We start from the raw sequence: 21696 nt of genomic DNA on the forward strand, positions 1-21696 counted from the left end.
GAATTTTGTATTGAAAACCCTAATGATATGGCAAAGCAAAAGTTGAAAACCCTAATGGCTAATGTGATGAAAGACCTTGGGTTAGGCCGGTAGAAAATTCAGCGGTCACAATCCATATAAAGTCACGAGCGGAATGAAATCAGGTGGATTCACCTCTCAAGTTGTTTCAGTTTTTCAGATGGGACCAATAGTTTGGTCACAGTACTCGATTCTCATAGGTGGAGCTGAAAGTGACGTTGCATTGCATGCCAAAATACTTTCTGGCTATCACACCATCACCAAACATTGAATGATTCGAAAAATAAATGATTCAGTTTTATGGATAAATAAAATTAACGGTTAAGTTTTACACAAATTAACGGTTAAGTTTTATGTGAAAATAGAATTTAATGAATTTTTACAATGGTTAATCTTGCATCGTACAACCAACCATTTGTATATATGAGTATGAACGGGAGGAGAAGCTTGACCAAGTGAAAAACGAAATGATAAAAGAAAATGATGGAAACACCTGGAATTTGAAAAGCCATTTGAGATATTAATATCTCCATAGATGCCCAGATAGTAATGTGCACTTGCGGTCGGTTGGCTGTTCATCAACTTTTTATATCTGTTTTTTCTATACGTTTCCTTCAATATCTGTAATTCAACCAAAACAAATCTAATAATATTAAAATTGGTGATAGGATTGGAGATATATTTTTAATATGCACATAACACTGCAGATACATCATGTGTTATTATACAAGTGGAGGAAAATTTCTTTTTTTACCAATGTTCTTCTACTTGTATAATGACATATAACGTATATGTTGTGTTCCAAGCACACTGAAAAACCTCTTGTAAGATTGTACGCAAGAATTGGTGGTCAAATTAAATTCTTAACTTTTAACTCGGTTTTCCTTTTCTTTTTTTTCTTTTTTTCCCTTCTTCATGGCAGCTCAAATAATGTACTCTTAACAAAATGTAGTTGATTGCAATATGTTCAGAAATTGAATTTTGGAAAAAAGTTTTGTTTCTACCAGTTGCTCGGCCGGAGTCGGCCAGCGTTAATGGTCGGTTGGAGTTGGCCGGGAATGGTGGTCATTGAAGGAGAATCTCGTCAGAGTTGTTGTTTATATATTGTTCGAGTTGCAAATATATAATAAAATTAAACTACGTTTACATGAATGAGTGAGTTGATTTTTTTCATTAATATCTAAAATCAAAATATATGATTTTTTTTTTTTTTTGAAAAACAAATATATGATATTTTAGTGAAAACTTTCAAGACTCTGGTATAACTCAAACCCCACTCTATAATACTGGCATGTAAAATTACAATTTCAAAGCATATTTTATGTTTGTGCTTCAAGTTGAATGGCACGTTTTGCCATATACATAGATTCTTAATTAGGTATTCGAATGATCATGGCGGTCTCTGAGATTTTGAAGGTTTTGTGCAAAATTTATCTCCTTAAGATAATTTTTCAAAAAATAGTTGGAAAATGTATTGATGTTAGACAGTAATAACTTGAATCAAAACAAATTTTAGGATTCACTGATTGTAAGCGTATAAATATTATTAAATAATAAATAAAAAGAGCTACAAACGTAACCTTAACTAAATAATCAAAAGTAATTCAATCTTAAACAATCAAACAATCAAACAAACAAAAAAACTTCAAAAACTCTAACTTTAAAGTTTCACTTGAATATATAGCATTTTATATAATAAAATTGAAAAAAAAAAACTTTTTTAAGGTGTTGTTATTGGCACTTCAAATATCTCATTATGCACTCCAATTTTTTATATTTAGAAAGGAAAAAATTTACACTTGTAACTTGTAAGGAGTACACAATAAGATTTTAAAATGTTAATAAAAGCAATTTTTTAATATATAGCATTAGTACCTATAAACATTAGATGGCAACATTTTTTGAGAACCCTTTCAAATTTGGATCCTGTGCGATAGCACATCTCGCTTCCCTTCAAAGCCGCCTCTGCGAATGATGAGTTAGACATGAGTTGGGTTTCATTTTTCTTGGTTAAACTTGGTGTGTCATTATTTACTATTTGGGAAGAGTTTTGAGAGGAATATTTACCCAACTCTTCCATAGCCATGCTATAGTTTATAAAAGGGTAAATAGGAGGACACACCATTAAATGATAAGATTATTGTTTGCACAAAGAATAACTTTCCAAAAATGATAATTACGCATTCTTGTTTAATATTATTCGACGTTTTTATTTGATTTAATAGATATAACTTTAATATTTATGCGTGGGGCCGGTATGTTCTTAATAAAAATATAAAGAAAATCAATGAAAATAGTTTGAAAACTTTGAGTTTTAACGATAATGACATAATAAAAGGTAAAGTAAATAATACTAAATTTGACTTTTTAATATAAAAATATAATTTTTCATTAAAATAAAAAGTACCTTGAATTTTTCATTAAAATTTACAAAAATATATGCTGAAGAATAAAAACTCACTTTGTGTCGACCAAATAGTACCACTAACGTAGTATTTAATATATTATTTTTTGTAAAAGATGAGTTTATTTGGCCTTGTTAATTTGCACGTAGCATAAAAGGCCAAAAAAGGTAAAGGAAAAAGGCAAAGATAATTAAATGGGTATATGTCTAAATCAAGGCATGTCACGTAGGTTCGTCATCGATTATATATCACTGCTGACAATATGACTCGTATCTGATTGGACATGCACAGGTCAGAGATGCTCCAAAATCCATAAGATTTTGACCTAAACTACCCAAATCTCAGTAAATATCCCAATGAAAATCTAAATTCGTGCCTTTTGTTAGTGCATTATTACATCTCACTTTCATATTTGCCATCATGATTGTGACATCTAAATCATGAGTCATCACCTTGGATTCATCTCACCCTTCTAATTGATATCTTAGTTATACTAGTATCTGGGGGTGAAGACGTAGATAAAAGCGTAAAGCTATACGAGAGTTATTATGGTTTGAATTGTTGTATTGTATTTATTTTTATATGAGAGTTTTTACATTGAATCCTTCTTATGGGAATATTGAATTTCTATCTTAGTACATTAACTCAAGCCAAAACACGTTGAATTTATATGGTACATTGACTCACGTCAACATACATTGAATATCTTATGATACGTTGGCACCCACGCCAACACTACCCTTAAATCTGGTGTGTAAATGTCTCCTAAGCCCAACTTGCCAAGTGAGTCATGAAACAATTTTGCAGACACCACATGTGTTAAAACATCTATGAGTTGTTGGTGTGTCCTCACAAATGGAATGTCTACTAACTAAACATCTAGCTTCTCCTTGATTTTTCATTGGTACCTAAACTTAAAATATGATATTTTAGCTAAAACATCTTTTTTAAAAGAAAAATAAATTGGTATTTAAACTAAAAGATCTCTAAATATAACAAGGAGAGTTTAAGCACATAAATTAAGCTACTATTGTATGGGTATTATTTCTATTCATGTGTTTACTGACAACAAAATGAATGTAAAAATAGGTGGATTCCATATTTTGGGTATAGCATACCTCAAAAATGATGTTATTCCAATTAGGAGAATGTTTATCTCATTCCTCATTCCTTTAAATACCCATTCCTTCTCATATCCAAGATTAATTTGATATCTCTTATGAGAGAGCTATAAAGCTTATGTAGTAAAACCTCAAAAGTAGTATTCTATAAAGGAATAATCTTTTAAGTCATAAAAAATTTTGACCCCAACTTGAGTCAATTTATTTATAGGAATAAATTTCACATTGTAACAAGTTATAATTCTTGTTGGTCCCATATTAAGGAAACACACATTCATATAGCAGTAACGGTCAATTAGTACAAAAAATGTAACAGTACAAGTAAAAGTTTAAGATGAGTTAAAATATTTCTCTAAAGTTGTTTGAGACAATGTTGTAGTTTCTAAAGTTAATGTCACATCTTCAAGGTTGCTCATATATATGTGCAAGAAATAAAATGCTTGGCACCCCAAGGAATCGTATATAGAAAATACAAGATTCATTAAGGATAAATAAGTAATATTTTTTAACTACGCCTCTATTAAGTAATTGGTCCCAACTTTATGACTTTATAAAGGTTTTATTGTATTAGTGATGACCTTATATACATTATCAACTTGTTTAATTTTCTTTTTGCCATGACTAATGTATAACTAAAATCTTCTCATTGTTTTTATAGCACATGACGTTACATGCATTTATGCTAAGAATTTTGAGAGAGACTTTAACGAAGGAAAAAAATAAAAATAAAAATTGGGCAATGGAAGTATTGAAACTATATGAGACATATGAATGGGTGTTTTCCGAATGCATGGTTTGCTTTACTTATAAATTTTGTTTACTATACTCGTTACAACTGCACCTGTAGAAATAAGTTTTTCAAAATTAAAGTTGATCAAATCTTATCTTCGATCAACCATGTCACAAGAAAGATTGAATGAGTGTTATTTCATCAACTGAAAAAAAAAATGGTAGAAAAATTAGATTTTGTAAACTTAATTAGTATATTTGCATCTAGAAACACGGAAAATGCGAGATGTATGATATTTAAGTAATGTTTGCACATCTTTTTTTTATTATTATTAATAAATAATGATATTTGATGTAGAAATAGACTTTTTCATATATTGAGCGAATTTGTTTTTGTATATATCAATGTGCAAAAGGTTGAGAGTCAGAGAACTCTAGGTCCTGACTTCAAAAGCTTGACTAGGGTCCCAAATTCTCAAGGGCGGCCCTGCATGTATAGCATTTTTTCTTGATCTTTTTCTTATTCTTATTAGTTTATGTTAAAGATGGTTCCATTTATGTTTAAATGAATAACATGTAAGTATGGTTTTCGGCCGTTAGATGTAGCCAAATTTGACTATGACATCATGGAAAAAGTTGAGATTTAAATTTGATCGGGAACAATGTCTCAACTTCTTATAAACTCTAGTCAGATTTCTTAACCTTCTAACTTGAGAATTCTTCGCATTTTCAATAATAATAATAATAAAAAACAAGTCCATCTCTTTGACAAAAAACTTAAAAAAATAAAAATAAAAATCCATCGATCACATATCTTCTGTTTGCTACAATGTGATTTCTATAATTGACAACTGTAATATCCTACTAGAGAGAAAAAAAAAAGTTTGCTTATTATATTATTCATTTCAATTTTTTTTTCAAAACGTGACACTAAGACCTGGTTTGGTATTGAGGTGATTCTGAAAAAAAACTGCTATAAAAAAAAGCTGGGAGCTGTTTTTGTGTTTGGTAAACACTCAGCTTCAGCTTTTTTTCACAGTTTTGGATGAAAAAAAGCCAAAAACAAGAAGCTGCAAAACCCAGCTTTGAAAAACCGGCTTTTTTTCACATCTGTTTTACATAAAAGTTTACCAAACATTCGAATACTGTTTTTTTTTTTTTTTTTCAAAAGCACTTTTACAAAAAAGTTTACCAAACACTATGCTACTTTATTTCACAGCTGCTTATTCTCACAGCACAGCAGAATTAGTTTTTTTTTCAAAACACAGCAATACCAAACCAACCCTAATACTTGTTCACATATTGTATTTAATTTGGTTGATCGAATTTTATTTATAAGTTAATAAAAATAATAAATAAATAAATAAAAGGTTTTGGGCAGAGAAACAAAAATATATAGATATATAATACAATACAGCACAGGATTATGGGGAAAAGGGTGAGGAAGTACTTGTTGTATGTGGCAGCTTTACAGCGAGGCTAGCTGGGTCTTAGCGGGAGCCAGCTGGCGAGTGTACGGCGGCGCATACGCAGCTACCGTCGCCGTTTCCCTCTTTTCGGAACGCAGCTGTCATCGAATATGGAATTGCCAACCCCCACGCCCCACACTTTTGACGAAAAAAAAAAAACACCCCACGCCCCACGCAACAAAAAAAACCCCAGCTTTTTTATTTTAAAATTTAAAATTATTTGATTGGGGAGAGAGAGGCCAAAAGCCCAAAACCCCTCCTTACACAGCTTTTTGTTCCGGTTTTGCCCTTTTTGGTACAGGCATGGATCCATCTCGCACCTCAATTGTGGAGTGTAGTCAGTGCTGAAAATCATGAAACCCCCAACCTTTTCCATTTTTTTTTTTTTTTTGTTTTTTTTTTTTTTTGTTCAGTGATTTGTTAGATACTATTATTTTGATACGACTCAAAGTATTTTATAGCGGCCTCTAATGGCACACTAAGGTCTTTTTCTCATTTAGAAAAATCTTCATTGGTCATGTTGTTAAAATATACAATTAAAGTATTCTATAGCAGCCTCTAATCTTCATTTTAAAGTTAAACAGTAAAAAATGTTTGCTAAAAATAAAATATCCCATTTATTTTAATAGCAACAACATCTAGACAGCATATTTTAAAAGTGGCTTGTATGTTATTTTTTAAAGCTGCTTTAATAACAAGATGAGTTGAGTCTTTAATGAATATTTTTAATTGATGCAATACGTTAATTAATTAAAAAATGACATTATTTATCCTTCTAAACACATTTTTTCCCTGAGTACAAAGTGACAACCACCACCTACCCTTACAAACTCTAACCTCTTACACCACCACTGCCATTACTACCACTATTGTTGCCACCACCAACATTACAACCATACCCGTCACCACTACCACCAGAATTGCCACTACCATCGTTGTTGGCACCACCACCACCACCATAAACACAACCACCACCATTGCCATCACAACCACAACGGTCACCATCACTGTTGTCGCTGCCCTTACCACCATTGTTACCTCTACAGCCCAACCACCACACCCCTTTATTGGCACCATCACAACATTACCTTCACCATCGTTGTTGTCGCCGTCACCCACACTATTACGTCCATTTTTACAATTATATACATTGCTATCATTTTTACATTAAAATTTACCAAACGCTTTTACATTGCTTTTCAAGCTAACACTTTTAAAATATAGTTTATTAAACGCTCAACTGCTTTATCTTGCAACTGATTCTTCTTAAAATACAACATAAGCAGTTTTTCAAAAAAGCACATCAATCCCAAATTGGCCCATAATAATACAAAAGTAATTCATGTGGAGCCAAAAAATAATCGCAAAAATCCAAAAGGCGACGCGTAGACCTTTTCTTAAGAAAGACAATATTGCTTTTATTAAATGGGCACGCTTATAATATTCCTCGCTAGGGGTGGGTTCGGTTTCATTCGGTTCGGTTTAATTTTCTTTTGATTTTTTTTGGTTCGGTTTTTTTTCAATTTGGTTTTGTTCGGTTCAGTTTCAATACGGTTTTGGTTTTTATTTTATTTTATAAAACTTGATACTTTTTTAATATGGAACTTAGAAAAGGCTTGCATTGGTAGACTATGAACAAGTGGAAAGTGGAAGGTAGTTGTATATATACAAGATCATATAAACCAATCCTATTATATTAACAACCTTAATTGCAAAGAAAAATGATCACCATATCCATTCAAAAAGAAAACAAACAAAGAAACTCTTTCAAGTTCCAAAGCCTTCCAAAACTTCCTCTATAACCAATAAAATATACTCCCTAATTGAACCAAGTATGCTTCTTGAAAAAGCCCTAGGTTAGTTTCAAACTTGGCAACAAAGTTTCACAAAAGAAACACCATGGGCATACATTCATAAAGTGTAAAGGGATTCGGTTTGATTCGGTTCAGTTCGGTTTCCGAACCTCCAAAACCGAAACCAAACCAATAAGGTTCAGTTATGTTCAGTTTTTTCTTTTTCGGTTCGATTTTTTTTCGATTTTCGGTTTTTCTGTTTCGGTTCGATGTTCGATCCAGTTTTGTTCGATTTTTTGAACCCACCTTTATTCCTCGCGCAGCTCAGCATCCCTAAAGGTCTAAGCAGCTGACAATGACTGCTCAAAGCTCCTTTGCTCGTGGCATGGAAAAGTCAAAGGTATTAACAATAAGGTTAATTACTAAATCCTATCTGCTAGTACATTCTAATTGAAGATCACCTTTATTAAGTAAGGAATTCCTATCACTATCAATCGGAGATATTCCTATCACCATTCTAAGATATTATCTCCTAATTGATATCTTGGGAATATTAATTCCTCGCGCATCTTACAGATGACATACCTTGGCCAATAGGATGCCGTCATGTGTAGTGCAAAACCTGAACCCCATGGTTGGCAACATTCTCCTATAAATACCTCAATCTCCACTAAATTTCAGTAAACTTTTTGCTACGCATACAAGCCCTAAACAATCACTCTTTTAAAAAAAACTAACTTAAGCATCAGAAATCTATTGGGTGAATCCCCCACTTGATGGGCATGTGAGGCTTTAGTCTTTAATGTGTTGATTGTTTTGTAAGTATATATTTGTCAAGACGGAATACAATGGATTATTGCTACCACAATTTCCACTTGTGGAAAATGAGTTGCATACTTATTCCAAATACGAAGACTACGAAAGCATCACTTAGTCTTTAGTTAACCCCCAATTGGAAGTCTCATAATCTTCCAGACAAAATAAAACTAATTATTATCCCACAATCACAAATCATGACAAATTTTACCACACACGAGTATAAAATCTTGGATTTCTCTTTAACCTCCACAAAATCTTCCCCCACAAGGGTGAAAAAATCGCCGCAGATACTGGGACAAATCCGCCATTTGGACGAATTCAAGGGCAATTGTGTCATTTTGACCACTATTTAAGTACCCACCAATTCGCATTCCTGCAACACTGGCTTCACAACGCCTCTCTCTGTAGCGCCTTTTCTCGAGCGGGTCACCCGCACCACTTTCCGGCCACTATCGCCGGAAATAGTACCGGAGATCAAACTCCGACCAGTCTCCGTCGATAGACTCAAACTGTTGGAACCATCTGAACGCCTCTTTCGACCGTTGGAGGGTGTGAGAGTGACAGAGAGAGAGCTCTCACAAAATCACAATCAAACGCCACAAACCACATAAGCCGGACCGCGTTCATGGTGACACGGTGTCGTTTCACTAGTAGGCCAACGAGACGACGCCGTTTGGCGGTGAGATTTTGAATTGGGAACAGGAGGCGTGGATAAGTCAGGGGTATGGGGAAGGTAGCGGTGGGATTGGCGGTTGGGGTGGCGGTGGCGGCGTGTGCGGTGGCGACGATGGTGGTGGGTCGGAGGATAAGGAGCAGAAGGAAGTGGGGAAGAGTGTTTGGGGTCTTGAAGGACCTGGAGCTAAGCTGTGAAACCACAGTGGGGAGGTTGAGGCAGGTGGTGGACGCCATGGCGGTGGAGATGCACGCCGGCTTGGCCTCTGACGGTGGCTCCAAGCTCAAAATGCTGCTCACTTTTGTGGATAAACTACCCGATGGGTAATAGTTTTGAATGCTCCACTTGATTTTCTTCTTCCATGGGTATTTTCTTTTATCTGTTTAATCAATTGGGTTTTGGTTTTTTGGTGGTTTTAGATGGTAATGTTGTGTTTGATGAAAATTTGGGTGGTTCTGTTAATCGAGTATTTTTTTTATTTTTTATTTTTATTTTCCCTAATTGGATTTTAATGGGTTTATCGTTTATGTTTTGTTGCGTTTCTTTGATTATTTGGGGCAAGAAAGTAACTTTATTTTAAAGTTTTGGTATTTAGGGATGTATTTGATTGGAGATGACATGGTTTGATGATTTATTATTTTGTTACAATTCTCTTACTGTCATGGTTCTTTTTCAATTTATCTTGTTACTGTAGTTTCGTTCCCCCCACTTTTGTATGCATTTCTATTGCTATCTGATGTGTGTCGTCGAATAGTTCTCTCGTTTATATTTCTTAGCGAAGGTGCTATTTTGGAATTGTTGGATATTGGTCTTCTTTCTGCCTTTCGTCTCAGTTGAACTGATATTCAAGCTCTTCGATTGGTATGATTGAACTGACATTCAAGTTCTTCAATTGGGATGTTGGTTTTCTTATTTTTTTAATTTTATAGTCGTCCTTGATGTTTTGACGTTCGACACTAATTGATCAATCCAATCGGTATTGTGCTGGGCATAAGTTTGTTTCTTGAAAATTTACCAATATGACTTCGAGAATTGAAAGGGTTCTTTCTTCCATTTCCTTCTGTTCTCACGCTGATATAGTAAAAGTCTTTATGAGTGTGGTTTTAAGATTCAATGTATTGCTCATCTAGAAGTATTTGACTTTTCATTTTGTATTATCCTAAAATCTATTGCACAGTACTTTCACATTCAGTTATGTTATGTTTGGATGAAAATTTCATCTAACTTTGGACTCGATTGTTAAATACGCACTACAAGAACTACTCAAGCGCTACAAAACACTACAAATGCAGTACAAAGACACTAAATAAAGGACTTACAAATGTCATTTCAAAGTTCCCTCTATTGTATTGCATCTAGTCATTTCCAGGTCCTTCTCGCTAACTTTTGTACTGCGTTCCTAACAATTTTAGCCTAAGTTACATGGAACTCTAAAGTCCCTCATTTAAACACACTATCATAGTTTCAACTAGGACATGATTGTGCCATTTATTGGTGATACTGTTGGCCATCAGCTTAGACATAAATATAGTTGATAAGTCATTATTTACTTAGAAATATGTACTATCCGGTTTTACGTCCATATCAATTATCCGTCCAGCTTGCCAATGATTGATGCAATGTCTTGTTGTCAATAAAAGGACCTATTGCCGCTGAATCTATAATTTGAAAATGTGTTTCAGTATTTGATGTTTGTAATGGTGATGATTTTGTGTACAATAATAGTGTGAAAGTCTTGCGTGACTGTTGTGATGGCTGTATTTTGGGTGGTGTGGATAACCAAATAGAAGATTTTTTTTTTTTTTGTACAAATATGGTGGGGTGGGGATGGAGCTTTTGTTGGATACAGTTTGATTTTGGACTTCTTTATATAGGCTTTGGTTTCTGTTGAGTTTCAAGATGTACTATTCTTCTTGATGATGCAAATTGGCAGGATGTTGTCATTTAATATTATGTTTAGATTAGCTTTGGTGATAGGTTTCCTGTTATCTTATTGACAGTGCTTAAAGTTTCTCTATTACTGGACAGTTTGTTGATTCTGCATGTGCATAGTCTTTTAGTTCTTTATAAGTATTGTTTCTTGTTAAAAATGAAAATGAAATTGATTAGTTTTATTTTTTATCATTTGGGTCAGGAGCGAAAAAGGAACTTATTATGCACTAGATCTTGGCGGTACTAACTTTAGGGTCTTGCGGGTTAAGCTTGGAGGTACAAGGTCCTCTACCTTGGAACATGATGTATATCGACAAGCTATTCCTCAAAATTTGATGACTGGGACAGGCGAGGTAACTGAATTTGTACATTCAGATATCTATAACTGCTTAGCATATACTTGACAACTCTCAACGTTCTACTGTCAGTGTCATTAAGCTGATATATCTCAATTGCCTGCAGGTTCTATTTGATTTTATTGCTTCATCAGTAAAGGAGTTTGTTGAAAGAGAAACAGACGATTCTAAGCTTTCGCTGGACAGAAGAAGGGAGCTTGGATTTACGTTCTCTTTTCCAGTGAAACAAACCTCTGTTTCATCAGGCACTTTATTAAAATGGACAAAAGGGTTTGCGATTGAAGATATGGTTAGTTGCATGGTGTCCAGTATATTGTACTTCAACAAAACTCAACTATTATAGAGAACTTTGCGAAGGCAAGAGCATAGTTGCTTGAAAAAATATCTTATTGCTGATGCATAACAAGTCTTACGTGGATCACTATTTTAATCAGTTTGAGGTTCATTTTTAAGGTTGACTTTTGATTTGTGCATGATCCAGAAAGCTGATTCCACGTGGTCCAAACCAAATACCAAAAAAGAAAAAAAAAAAAAAAAAAAAACCAAATAATCATCCTGATTTTGTTTAATTGTATCAACTAAGACATGTCGTAAAAAGGATTTGATGATTTTGCAATTTTCTTAATAAGTTGTTTTTTAGTAAAGTACGTGTGCAGGAGCTTCCCCCCTTCTCACCTGGATATATGCGTGCTTTAAAATGTTTTGTTAGATTGGAAAAGAGGTTGCAGGATGCTTGGAGAAAGCAATGACCAAGAAGGGTCTAAATATGAGGGTGGCAGCACTTGTAAGATTGCTGTTTCTCATCTTTAAGTAATTTTACTTTTTGTAAATTCCTACTAGATTAAATTTGTGCTAACATGGGGTTTGTTTTAAGTGGAAAAAATGTTCTAGAAATTTTATCTTTTAAATAGAAAATATTGTTTTAAGGGGAAAATTCTTAATATTGTCTCTGCTACATATACTGCAGTCCCTAAATCACATTGGAGGCTAGTTGATCACTGTAATAAATTCACTATATGTTTGGTGGTATTATTGTATTGCCTATACGTTTTTTATCGAATTGAAAATTATGCCTGGACTCTTGAATTTCTTTTGTATAGACGACTCTTCTTTGGAAAAACAATTCATTGAACGAAAACTATTAAGTAGTTTTTATAAAAGGAAAGGGTATCGGCTTCTGATGTGGAACCCTAAATTCAGTATTTTGCATTGTAATTTGTGAACATAAAAATATCCTTGTATTTTATCAGTTATGTAACTTTTGCGGGCAGTGCCCCTGTACAATTATTTGTGTGATTCTGATTACTGCTTTGGATGTAAAATCTGTAAACATAGTTCTTCTTTTCCTTTAACCAGGTCAATGACTCTGTGGGAACATTATCACTTGGACATTATCACGACACAGACACTGTTGCTGCAGTAATAATTGGAACCGGCACTAATGCCTGTTATTTGGAAAGGACAGAAGCTATAATTAAGTCTCAAGGACTACTTACAGCATCTGGAGGCATGGTATCTATTATCTTGTATCCCTTCTTATATACATGCATTTGTTTATATAATTTATTCGTTTACCTTGATGAGATGGTGCTTTTTTTAACCATCTGTTCACATGAAATCGTTGTTTTGAAATAATATTTAATTGTTCTTTATTAGGTTGTCAACATGGAATGGGGAAATTTTTGGTCTTCTCATTTACCAAGAACTGTGTATGATACTGAATTAGATGCTGATAGCCCTAATCCAAATGATCAGGTAAGATTTATTTTATTACTCGTTTTATTATTGATTTTGCAGTTGTTGAATCAAATATGATGTTTTAGAATCTCATTTAGTCAAAGAACTTTTCAACAGGGTTTTGAAAAATTGATATCGGGAATGTACCTGGGCGATGTTGTTAGGAGAGTGATTGTCAGAATGTCACAGGAGTCAGATATTTTTGAGCCTATATCTTCCAAGTTATCTATGCCATTCATTTTGAGGTATTCTCTCTCTGCTCCATTTGCTGATACAGTTTGGTTTTATTGGCTGAATTGCAAAATGCCATTAGAATAATTAGTTAATATTGATATGATCATTGTTCTAAAATCCCCGCCTAGGCGCTTAGCGGTTGGTCACCGCCACAATTAGCCCCTAGGCGTTTAAAGAAAAATAAGAAAGGGCGCCTAGACCTGCCTAGACGCCAGCCTAGCCTGACTAAACCCGCCTAGATTGCCTAGGTCGCATCTCTCACTTATACAAAAAATAGATAACTTCTTCTAGGCAGCCGCCTAGCCTGCCTAAACCCACCTAGACCGCCTAGGTCGTGACTCTCACTTAGACAAAAAATAGATAACTTCCATTTTACATTTTATTTTTTTTCAATAAATTCTAAGAGACTTGTTGGATACTTGGATGAACACATTATATATGATTGTTCTCCGTATTTTCAATTTGTTCCAGTACTTTATAATTTATGTCATTCTATTTTGCAATTTATGTATTCCAATACAATTATATTTTTCTCTAGTATAAGTAGGCATATTTTTATATGTTTATGTTATATACAACTTCTTCTGAGAACATTAGAAAAATTTGATTGTGGCAAGTTTCGGTAATGTTATCATGCATTGAAGGCTTAATGTGAAAATACCATGCAATATCAATTAATGTGATTTCTCCATCTTCACAAAAGCATTTAAAATTGAACTTATATTATGCTCAGGACGATCAAGCTTGTAATGTTGTTTGTAAACGTTAGAAGTCCGAAGTGAAGTGATGAGAAATTAGAGATGTATTGCAAGATAGTTTATCCCCTGTTATATGTGACAAACTCCCTATTGGTAATTGTTGTGGATCTCTTCTGCATGTTTCCCAAGCCCCGTTACATATTGTAAGCATCTGTGGCATTAGGGCATTTCCCACAATTTGCTCCTAAGTAAAATGTTGGAAAATTCTATTATACAACCGGAGTCAATTGTCTTCTTTTAAAAAAATACTATTCTTCGGTGTATATTTTCCAGGACACCGTTGATTGCTGAAATGCACGAGGATGACTCTCCAGACTTGGAAAAAGTAGGAAGCATTTTAAGAGAGAACCTGGAGGTAGACGAGACACAATCTATTCATATTGATTCTTTGTCCATCAAGAATTTCTAGTTTCTAACAGAATATTGTTTGGTGATCTGGCCATTTCAGATTCCGGATGCCCCTCTGAAGGTCCGAAGGCTCATAGTCAAGGTGTGTGACGTTGTGACCCGCAGGGCTGCTCGATTGGCAGCTGCTGGTATTGTGGGGATCTTAAAGAAGATTGGCCGGGATGGGAGTGGTGGAATCACAGGCGGAAGAAGTAGAAGCGATCACAAAATGAGGAGAACGGTTGTGGCAATGGAGGGGGGTTTGTATACAGGCTATACAATGTTTAGAGAGTACTTACATGAAGCGTTGACGGAAATATTAGGCGAAGATATTGCGAAACATGTCGTACTTAAGGTCACGGAGGACGGATCGGCCATGGGAGCAGCTCTGCTGGCTGCTGCACATTCATCCGACCCAGTGGATAACGTACAGTTGCTATGATTATATATATATATATATACGTATACCCCCTGCAATTGTAGATTTCATTTTCCATAGGTGATATCTGTTTGTGTAAAAGGAAAGTTTGTCCATATTTTCCTTATTTTAATTTTTTTTGTAAATGCGTATGCTTATGCTGCCAATGGAAATGGAAATCAATGTAATTCTTTGAAATGGCAGGACTAATGCAAGTGTCGCGTATTTTTGTTTGTGAACAAATTCAACGCAAAAACTTGTTTGGATGACAGACTTTCGGAAAATTCTAAGAATTTTAGACTGGGTCGTTAAAAAGCGCTACAAGAAAATTACCGAAGAATTACTCAAACACTACGAAGCTAATACGAAAACGCTACAAATCCAACAAAGTATAAATAAAAAATGTCTGGATTTGTTGCACCTTCTATATGATAGCATGCAAAACCCTAAAACCCTATTCTATACAATCGTAATGATGACACCGCCTGCAGAGAAACCGTTGAAGAATAAGATTCCGGTGAAGGAAGCATGGCGACAAAACCCGTCAAGCCCTCCATCACCACCAAAGCTGGTGCTCGGACGACCCCACTCCACCACCACCATCACCAACCCTCAAACCTCAAGCTCATCTTTAACCTTCTAGACAGTCGAATCCTGTTGCAAAGATAAGCATGGTGACGCAGCCTTCTACACAGCAGCGTACTGACTCCGCCGGATCCACCCCAACCCCCCTCCCTTCCAAGCTCCTCCCACTGACAACTCCTGGGCAATTTAGACAATATTCTCGAGACCCTCAGTGGCGTTTGCCTTCTCGAACTCAAGAGAGGAAGCTGCCAATACAACCACAAGGCGGTTGTGGAGTATTATCACTTGTTACACGAGCAGATTTCCCACATTTTTGCGCGCTGCCTCAAGTCTGATGCTTACAACTTGGAGAACCACTTCAATAGCTTGAACAATGATGATCCCAACATACAAGAACACTTTCAGTTGGAGATAACTGATGCTACCGATTATTTCCATTCCATGGGCGGCTCGATGGACCGCACAACTTTGGTGTGTGAAAGCATTGGAAGGAAGATTTTCCCGCGAGAATTGTACCTAGGGCTCGAGATCCAACAGTGGCCTTCAAATGTGCTCATAGAACTGACATTGAGGCCAATTGAGCGAGAGCCCTGCTCCTGCTTCGCTGAGAAGTATTTGAAGGACTTGAAAGCCTCGGGTGGCAACTCCTCAACTCCAAGATGATATATCCGCTGGTGCCCTGCTCACACGATATCACGCACTATGTGACAGATTATGACTTGCGTCAAGTGGCTGAGCTTCAGTGGCAGGCAGTGGTTGAGCACATGTATTTGAAGCAGGGGAAATTAAAAAACTACCTGGCTGTGTATGACAGGCAATCTTGACTGACCAAGCCAATGATGTGGCATTGGCTTTGGCTTTGACAGTGTTGGTGTTCGATCCGGGCGGGGCACCATGGAAAGGAAAGGCCATCACTTTTGGTCGAAACCCTCGGCTGTTTACCATACAAGACCGTGATCTCAGGTCCAAGAGCGCCTTTGTGAGGAGAATGGACGAAATGGTTGATGTGACGTGAAGGCTGATTTGAAGCTCGAGCGATGATCAAAAGGGTGTTCGTGTCTCCTACGCCCTAAGGCCATCTCTGCCAAATAGTATCAAGATCTTGTTGTCTCCTACTGCCTTTAATTTTCCTTCGATTAAACCTCTTCAGCATTCAACTCGCTGCTGGGAAGCTGAATAACTGCTGGCGAGAAGACAGAATATATCCCAGCTTCTTCATGGGAAAACCGGCAGACATTGTCAAGCAAAGATTACTGATCAAAGGGGTCAGTGGAGATTTACAATCGAAACGACCTCTTCTCTTGGTGATGTATTGTTTTCCAGCAACTGGAGAAAGATTGTTCAAGATTAGTCCTGTGCTTCGTGGACTACCAACGAAGCTGGTTAATTTGATGGAGAATGGTGAATTATAACAGCAAAACAAAAACTTGTTAAAATGATTAACTTGTTATTTTGAATGTTTTCGAAGAGGAGAAAGAACATGATTCGTAAAGGAAATAACAGATTGAGTTATGCAAACATCAGGTTATATATCATTTGAAGCTACCACGGAGAGTTAAAACTAAGACAATTAAGCAACTGAGATCAAAACGAAACACTTTGTATGAGGAAAATTGAACAAATTCCCAGGCTCTGTGGCCTTCTTTGAGCATCATAAATCTTCGTCCTAAATAAGTAAATGAAGAACTGCAACGGGCCTCCTAGGATGAATCTGTTACGTCCTTTTTGTAATTCAGGATCACCTAGTGTACAAGTTTGGCCTTACGATTCTCACCTTTTGTACAACGAATACATGTCACTGCCAACCAACTGCCCCGACAGCCATTTGTGCCAATCCTGATCTTGCTATGACTCGGGGCTTCTCAGTTACAGATTTGCTGACTTGTTGATGACTCCCACATCTGCTTACATTTTATCCTCGAGTTACTGCCGCTGTAGGCTACTGCATTTTTGCTGCAAGTTATTATTTTCCCTTATGTGGTGACTTGCAACAAGACAATTTAATTTTATACGCATTCATAGTTATACAAGATCCAGTATCTATCGACACCATAAGCATGTCTAATTGAAAAATAATAATTAAGGCCATGCAAAATGCATGATTTTTCCATGCCTTTTGTTTTTTTTTGAACAAAATGAAGTTTTACTCAAATAACTCCCCTGACCTACAAATCCCAATCACAAAAAATCACTTGAACCAAACATTCATACAATAAAACAAAATAAATTGCCCGGAAAGTAGGATTACTCAAAAGAACTTTCTGGCTAGATTTCTAGATATGAGTTTATCCCAAGATAACCTAGTGATTTGTTTACCTTGACCAGTAATTTGTTTATCCAGTTTTAAATCTTAGTCAGGGATATGCTTAAGAAATGTTTTTATTTGATTTCAAATTTTCCCATCTAAAATAAAATGATATTAAGTGTTGGTAAATTATAAAACAACGGTAAAGATTTTGTCTCTTATACACCAATTAGGCAGTAAATTACTTGATAAAATAACAAAAACAACCCGCAATCAAAAGAGTAAGACACTGAGACAAATTTAAAACCACAAACCCATTCAAGGTCATTTCTTTGCCTCCATTTCCTTAGCAACCAAAGACAAAATAACGGAACACCAAACAAAGACAACGGAGCTGAATTTAATGAAACAATAGACTTGGTTTTACCTTTAACATACTTATGGTGCACAAGATACTGATGAAGCCTCAAAGAATTTGGAAGATATTTAAACTTTTTGGATATTGCTTTAATACTTTCTCGTGAACCAAGTGGTAATATTCAAGCTATACCCTGCAAAACAAATCTAGGGATCAGAATGTTTAGCTCCAGGTGTATATATATTATACATACATACATGTGCATGTGTGTGCCTGCACATGTGTACTAGCAGGCTCTAGTCCAAACTCAAGATTGTTCACAAGGAAATGTGCCAGATAATATATGTATGAATGGGAAAAAGAAAAGTGTGTAGATGGGTATATCCATTTCAGAAACAGATAAAATTTACACCTTGAATGAATTAGCCATATGATGCATGGATTTGTGTTAGGGAACACATCAATAAATGATAGGATATCTAACAAAATGAATCTGAGATTTTAGATACAAACTTGCCTTATGATCTTCACAAATGCTTGTAAACTTTGTGTAAGCACTGAAGCTACAATCAGCTTACGGAATATCCTTAATTAGGATCAGTGCTGAAGCTACAGAGCACAACATCATAACCTTATTTTCTAAGGCTTGTTGTGTGACAAAAACATCCAATTATTATTCTGGTACAAGTGATAATGGTGGAGGGAGGGGATTCAATCAGAATATCTCAGGTGCAGGGGGTCAACGCTCTAACCCACTTGAGCTACAAGCCCCTTGCGACATCCAATTCTTTTTTAAAAACAACATAGAGGATCAGTATCATGTCCCATTAAGTCCCTCAGTCAACATTCTATTTGTCTCAGGATGAAGCTGGCAACCCATTTTCTCCATGACTGTTAGCAGCTCTGATCCTCTATTTAAATGGCCCCTCTTAATCAAACCATCAAGGAGAAGTTTCCAAGCTACTTCATCATAGTTATACCCACAGCGAAGCATGCTACAAAAAACTTCCTTAGCCTTCTCGTCATTCTCTTCATCAAAAAGGCCACATACAAGCAACTTGCACGACTCCAATGCTGGTAAATAACCATGCTCAATCATAGTGTGCACTAGAATTGCTGCCTCTCCATACACATGCATCTCACAGCAACAATTAACAAGAGAATTATAAATATCTTCGTTGGGAGAAATACCCATATCTCTCATATGATCATATAACCTCTGGGCCACTTCTAAGTTTCTCTCTTTGCAAAGTCTTACTATAAGCTCGCCATAGGCGTTCATATTGGGAGCACAACCATGTCCAACCATCTTCTCAAATAGCTCCAAAGCAATTTCAAAATCCATGGTCTTCCATATATCAGTGATATTTCCAGAGACATTCAACATTATATCGAGACCCACTGCTTTGCTGTTTGTCATGACCAACTTCTGATTTGAGAGATGTTTGATTAGAAAGGAATAGGTACGATGACAAGGCTCACAACCAGAATCAAACATGCGCTTAAGAACATCAAACGCACAATCAATTAATCCCATACGGACATATCCATCAATTAAAAATGTGTAAGTCAACGAATCTGCAGAAATTCCTTCTCCATTCATCTTACTCATCAGCTTCTCCACTTCATTTATATTCCCTAACGCACAATATGCCTGAATTAATGTGTTGTAAGTAATTAGAGTAGGCTTGTTACCGACAGAGACCATTTTATTGAGAAGCTGATGAGCACGATCAAAGTCACCTTCTTTCAGAACATGATTAATTAAAATATTATAATGAGGGACTGTAGGCTTCACACCTATACTTAACATCTTTTCCATGACTGAGTATGCTTCTATCATTTTTTTCTCTTTGAATAGCCCATGTATCAAGGCATTGATAGCATATGAATTTGGCAAACAATCCTCAACAAGCATAGTATCAAATAGAGAAAGGGCGTCATCGATTTTCCCAATCTTGCAGTAACCATCAATTAAAGCAGTAAACATCTCTGTACTTGACTTGATGCCATTCTTCTTGAGAGTATCAAACATGGTTTGAGCTTCCTGTAATCTCTTCCACTTACAGAGACCGTCGATGAAAATACAGTAAGTAATCTGGTCAGGAGCCAGACCACTATGAGTCATCAAATTAAGCAACCTATAAGCACTATCGAAATGACCTCCTTTACACTGGCCACGGAGTAATGAGTTATATGTAACCAAGTTTGGTGAGAGCTTCCGTTCAAGCATTTTGTTAAGCAGTGCCATTGCCTGGTGCACATTATTCCTTTTACACAACCCGTCAATCAATACACTGAATGTGTGAACATCTGGACAACAAACATTTGATTCCATCAAAGCCAAAATCTCGAGTGCAGCCTCAACTGTTCCCTCCTTGCAATACCCATTTATTAATGCATTGTATGTGACGACATTAGGACTCAATCCTTTCTCCAGCATCTGATTTAGCACCTTTCTAGCATAATCAAGCTTATTTTCCTTACACATGCTATCAATGAGCACACAATAAGTATATACATTAGGTTCACAACCCTTCTCTATCATCTCTTTAAATAGATTAATTGCTTCTAGTTTCCTTCTTGATCCACACAATGCATGAATAAGAACTGTATATGTTCTCACATTAGGAAAACAATTATCGCCCCCCTGCCCCAAGTGAGAGAACAACTTGAGTGCCTCATCAATGCGATGAGCCTCACAAAACCCCCGAATTAAATAATTATACGAAACCACGTCTCTTGGACAGCCCTTATCCGGCATTACCTCAAAAATCTTAAAAGCATTATCCACATCCTTGTTCCTACAATGCCCCATTATCAATGAACTGTATGTAAAACTAGTGGGGCTAAAACCTGCCTGCACTATCTTACTGACATACAAATTGGCCCCGGCCACATTTCCCAATTTACAATAAGCAACCACCATGGTATTCAACGTAACTATATCCGGCGGAATCTTGTCGGCCAACATTTCCAAATACACAGTTTTCACATCATCAATTAGTAAAAACTTAGACACAGATATTAGGAGCCAGTTGTAGGACCTGAGAGTGAGCTTGAACTCGACGAAACCAGAACCGCCATTGTTCATCCGGCGCAACAGGTCGAGCACAAAGCGGGCGTCGTCAGGCGAATCGCAGGCCTTGAGCATCGAAATCCGGATCTTCTCGGCAGCATCGAGCCAGCAATTGGGAAGCAGAATGTTGAGGAGCAAAGAGGAATGGGAGTGGACGGTGTGCTTGTATCGGGGGATTCCGGCGATCCAGCGGAAGAAGGAGAGGGCAATTTGGGGGTGGAGGTTGCGTGCGAAGAGGGAAGAGACATGGGAAGGGGATATGGAGGGGATTAGGTTTCTGAGGGAAGGGTGTTTCTGCCAATTCCGGTGAGAGAGGACGGCGAAGAGCTCGGAAGAGATATCGGGCGGCGGTGTTGCGGTGGCGAGGGAAGACAAGGGTTTGAGGAGGAGGAGGAGGGTTTGGCGCGTGGTGATCACCGCCGTCAGTTCTCTTCTCATCATAATATTCGTGAGTTTTCCACTAGTAGCTTCCGCTGTATGAAGTTTCCGCTATATTAAGCTTTGTACCAGCATCCTCAGCGAATTGGGTCCTCAGTATCTTTGATTTCTATTTTTACTTTATTCTTAAAATTTATAAAAG

At 36.3% G+C, this 21696-nt stretch overlaps 2 protein-coding genes across 7 annotated transcripts; one reads left to right on the forward strand and one right to left on the reverse strand.

The window, feature by feature from the left end:
- The first annotated feature begins 8714 nt into the window (after nucleotides 1-8714).
- On the forward strand, nucleotides 8715-15047 carry LOC137715033 (hexokinase-3). The gene is made up of 9 exons (XM_068454245.2): nucleotides 8715-9350; nucleotides 11162-11312; nucleotides 11422-11604; nucleotides 12025-12099; nucleotides 12672-12827; nucleotides 12972-13070; nucleotides 13170-13297; nucleotides 14318-14399; nucleotides 14493-15047. The coding sequence occupies exons 1-9, from the start codon at nucleotides 9079-9081 to the stop codon at nucleotides 14871-14873; spliced, it is 1527 nt and encodes a 508-aa protein (XP_068310346.2). The 5' UTR covers nucleotides 8715-9078; the 3' UTR covers nucleotides 14874-15047.
- A 76-nt stretch (nucleotides 15048-15123) lies between these two features.
- LOC137715032 (uncharacterized) lies at nucleotides 15124-21648 on the reverse strand. Of its 6 annotated transcripts, XM_088691012.1 has the most exons (5): nucleotides 18555-21648; nucleotides 18107-18230; nucleotides 17209-17376; nucleotides 16232-16760; nucleotides 15124-16113 (listed from the first exon to the last, which is right to left on the reverse strand). In XM_088691012.1, the coding sequence occupies exon 1, from the start codon at nucleotides 21555-21557 to the stop codon at nucleotides 18855-18857; it is 2703 nt and encodes a 900-aa protein (XP_088547138.1). In that variant the 5' UTR covers nucleotides 21558-21648; the 3' UTR covers nucleotides 15124-16113; nucleotides 16232-16760; nucleotides 17209-17376; nucleotides 18107-18230; nucleotides 18555-18854. The 6 variants fall into 6 exon arrangements, with proteins under 6 accessions (XP_088547138.1, XP_088547139.1, XP_068310344.2 ...); XM_088691013.1 differs by having other exon boundaries at nucleotides 15124-16760; nucleotides 17209-17373; XM_068454243.2 differs by having other exon boundaries at nucleotides 15124-16760.
- Between the last annotated feature and the right edge of the window lie 48 nt (nucleotides 21649-21696).

The sequence above is a fragment of the Pyrus communis genome, chromosome 3, assembly GCF_041283825.1.
Source record: "Pyrus communis isolate YQ-2024b chromosome 3, ASM4128382v1, whole genome shotgun sequence".
Classification (NCBI taxonomy): domain Eukaryota; kingdom Viridiplantae; phylum Streptophyta; class Magnoliopsida; order Rosales; family Rosaceae; genus Pyrus; species Pyrus communis.

Coding starts and splice junctions, on each gene's coding strand:
- LOC137715032 (XM_088691013.1), bottom strand. CDS start 21,557: ATGATGAGAAGAGAACTGACGGCGGTGATCACCACGCGCCAAACCCTC.
- LOC137715033 (XM_068454245.2), top strand. CDS start 9,079: ATGGGGAAGGTAGCGGTGGGATTGGCGGTTGGGGTGGCGGTGGCGGCG. Junction 9,351..11,161: donor GTGGATAAACTACCCGATGG/GTAATAGTTTTG, acceptor CATTTGGGTCAG/GAGCGAAAAAGGAACTTATT. Junction 11,313..11,421: donor TGATGACTGGGACAGGCGAG/GTAACTGAATTT, acceptor AATTGCCTGCAG/GTTCTATTTGATTTTATTGC.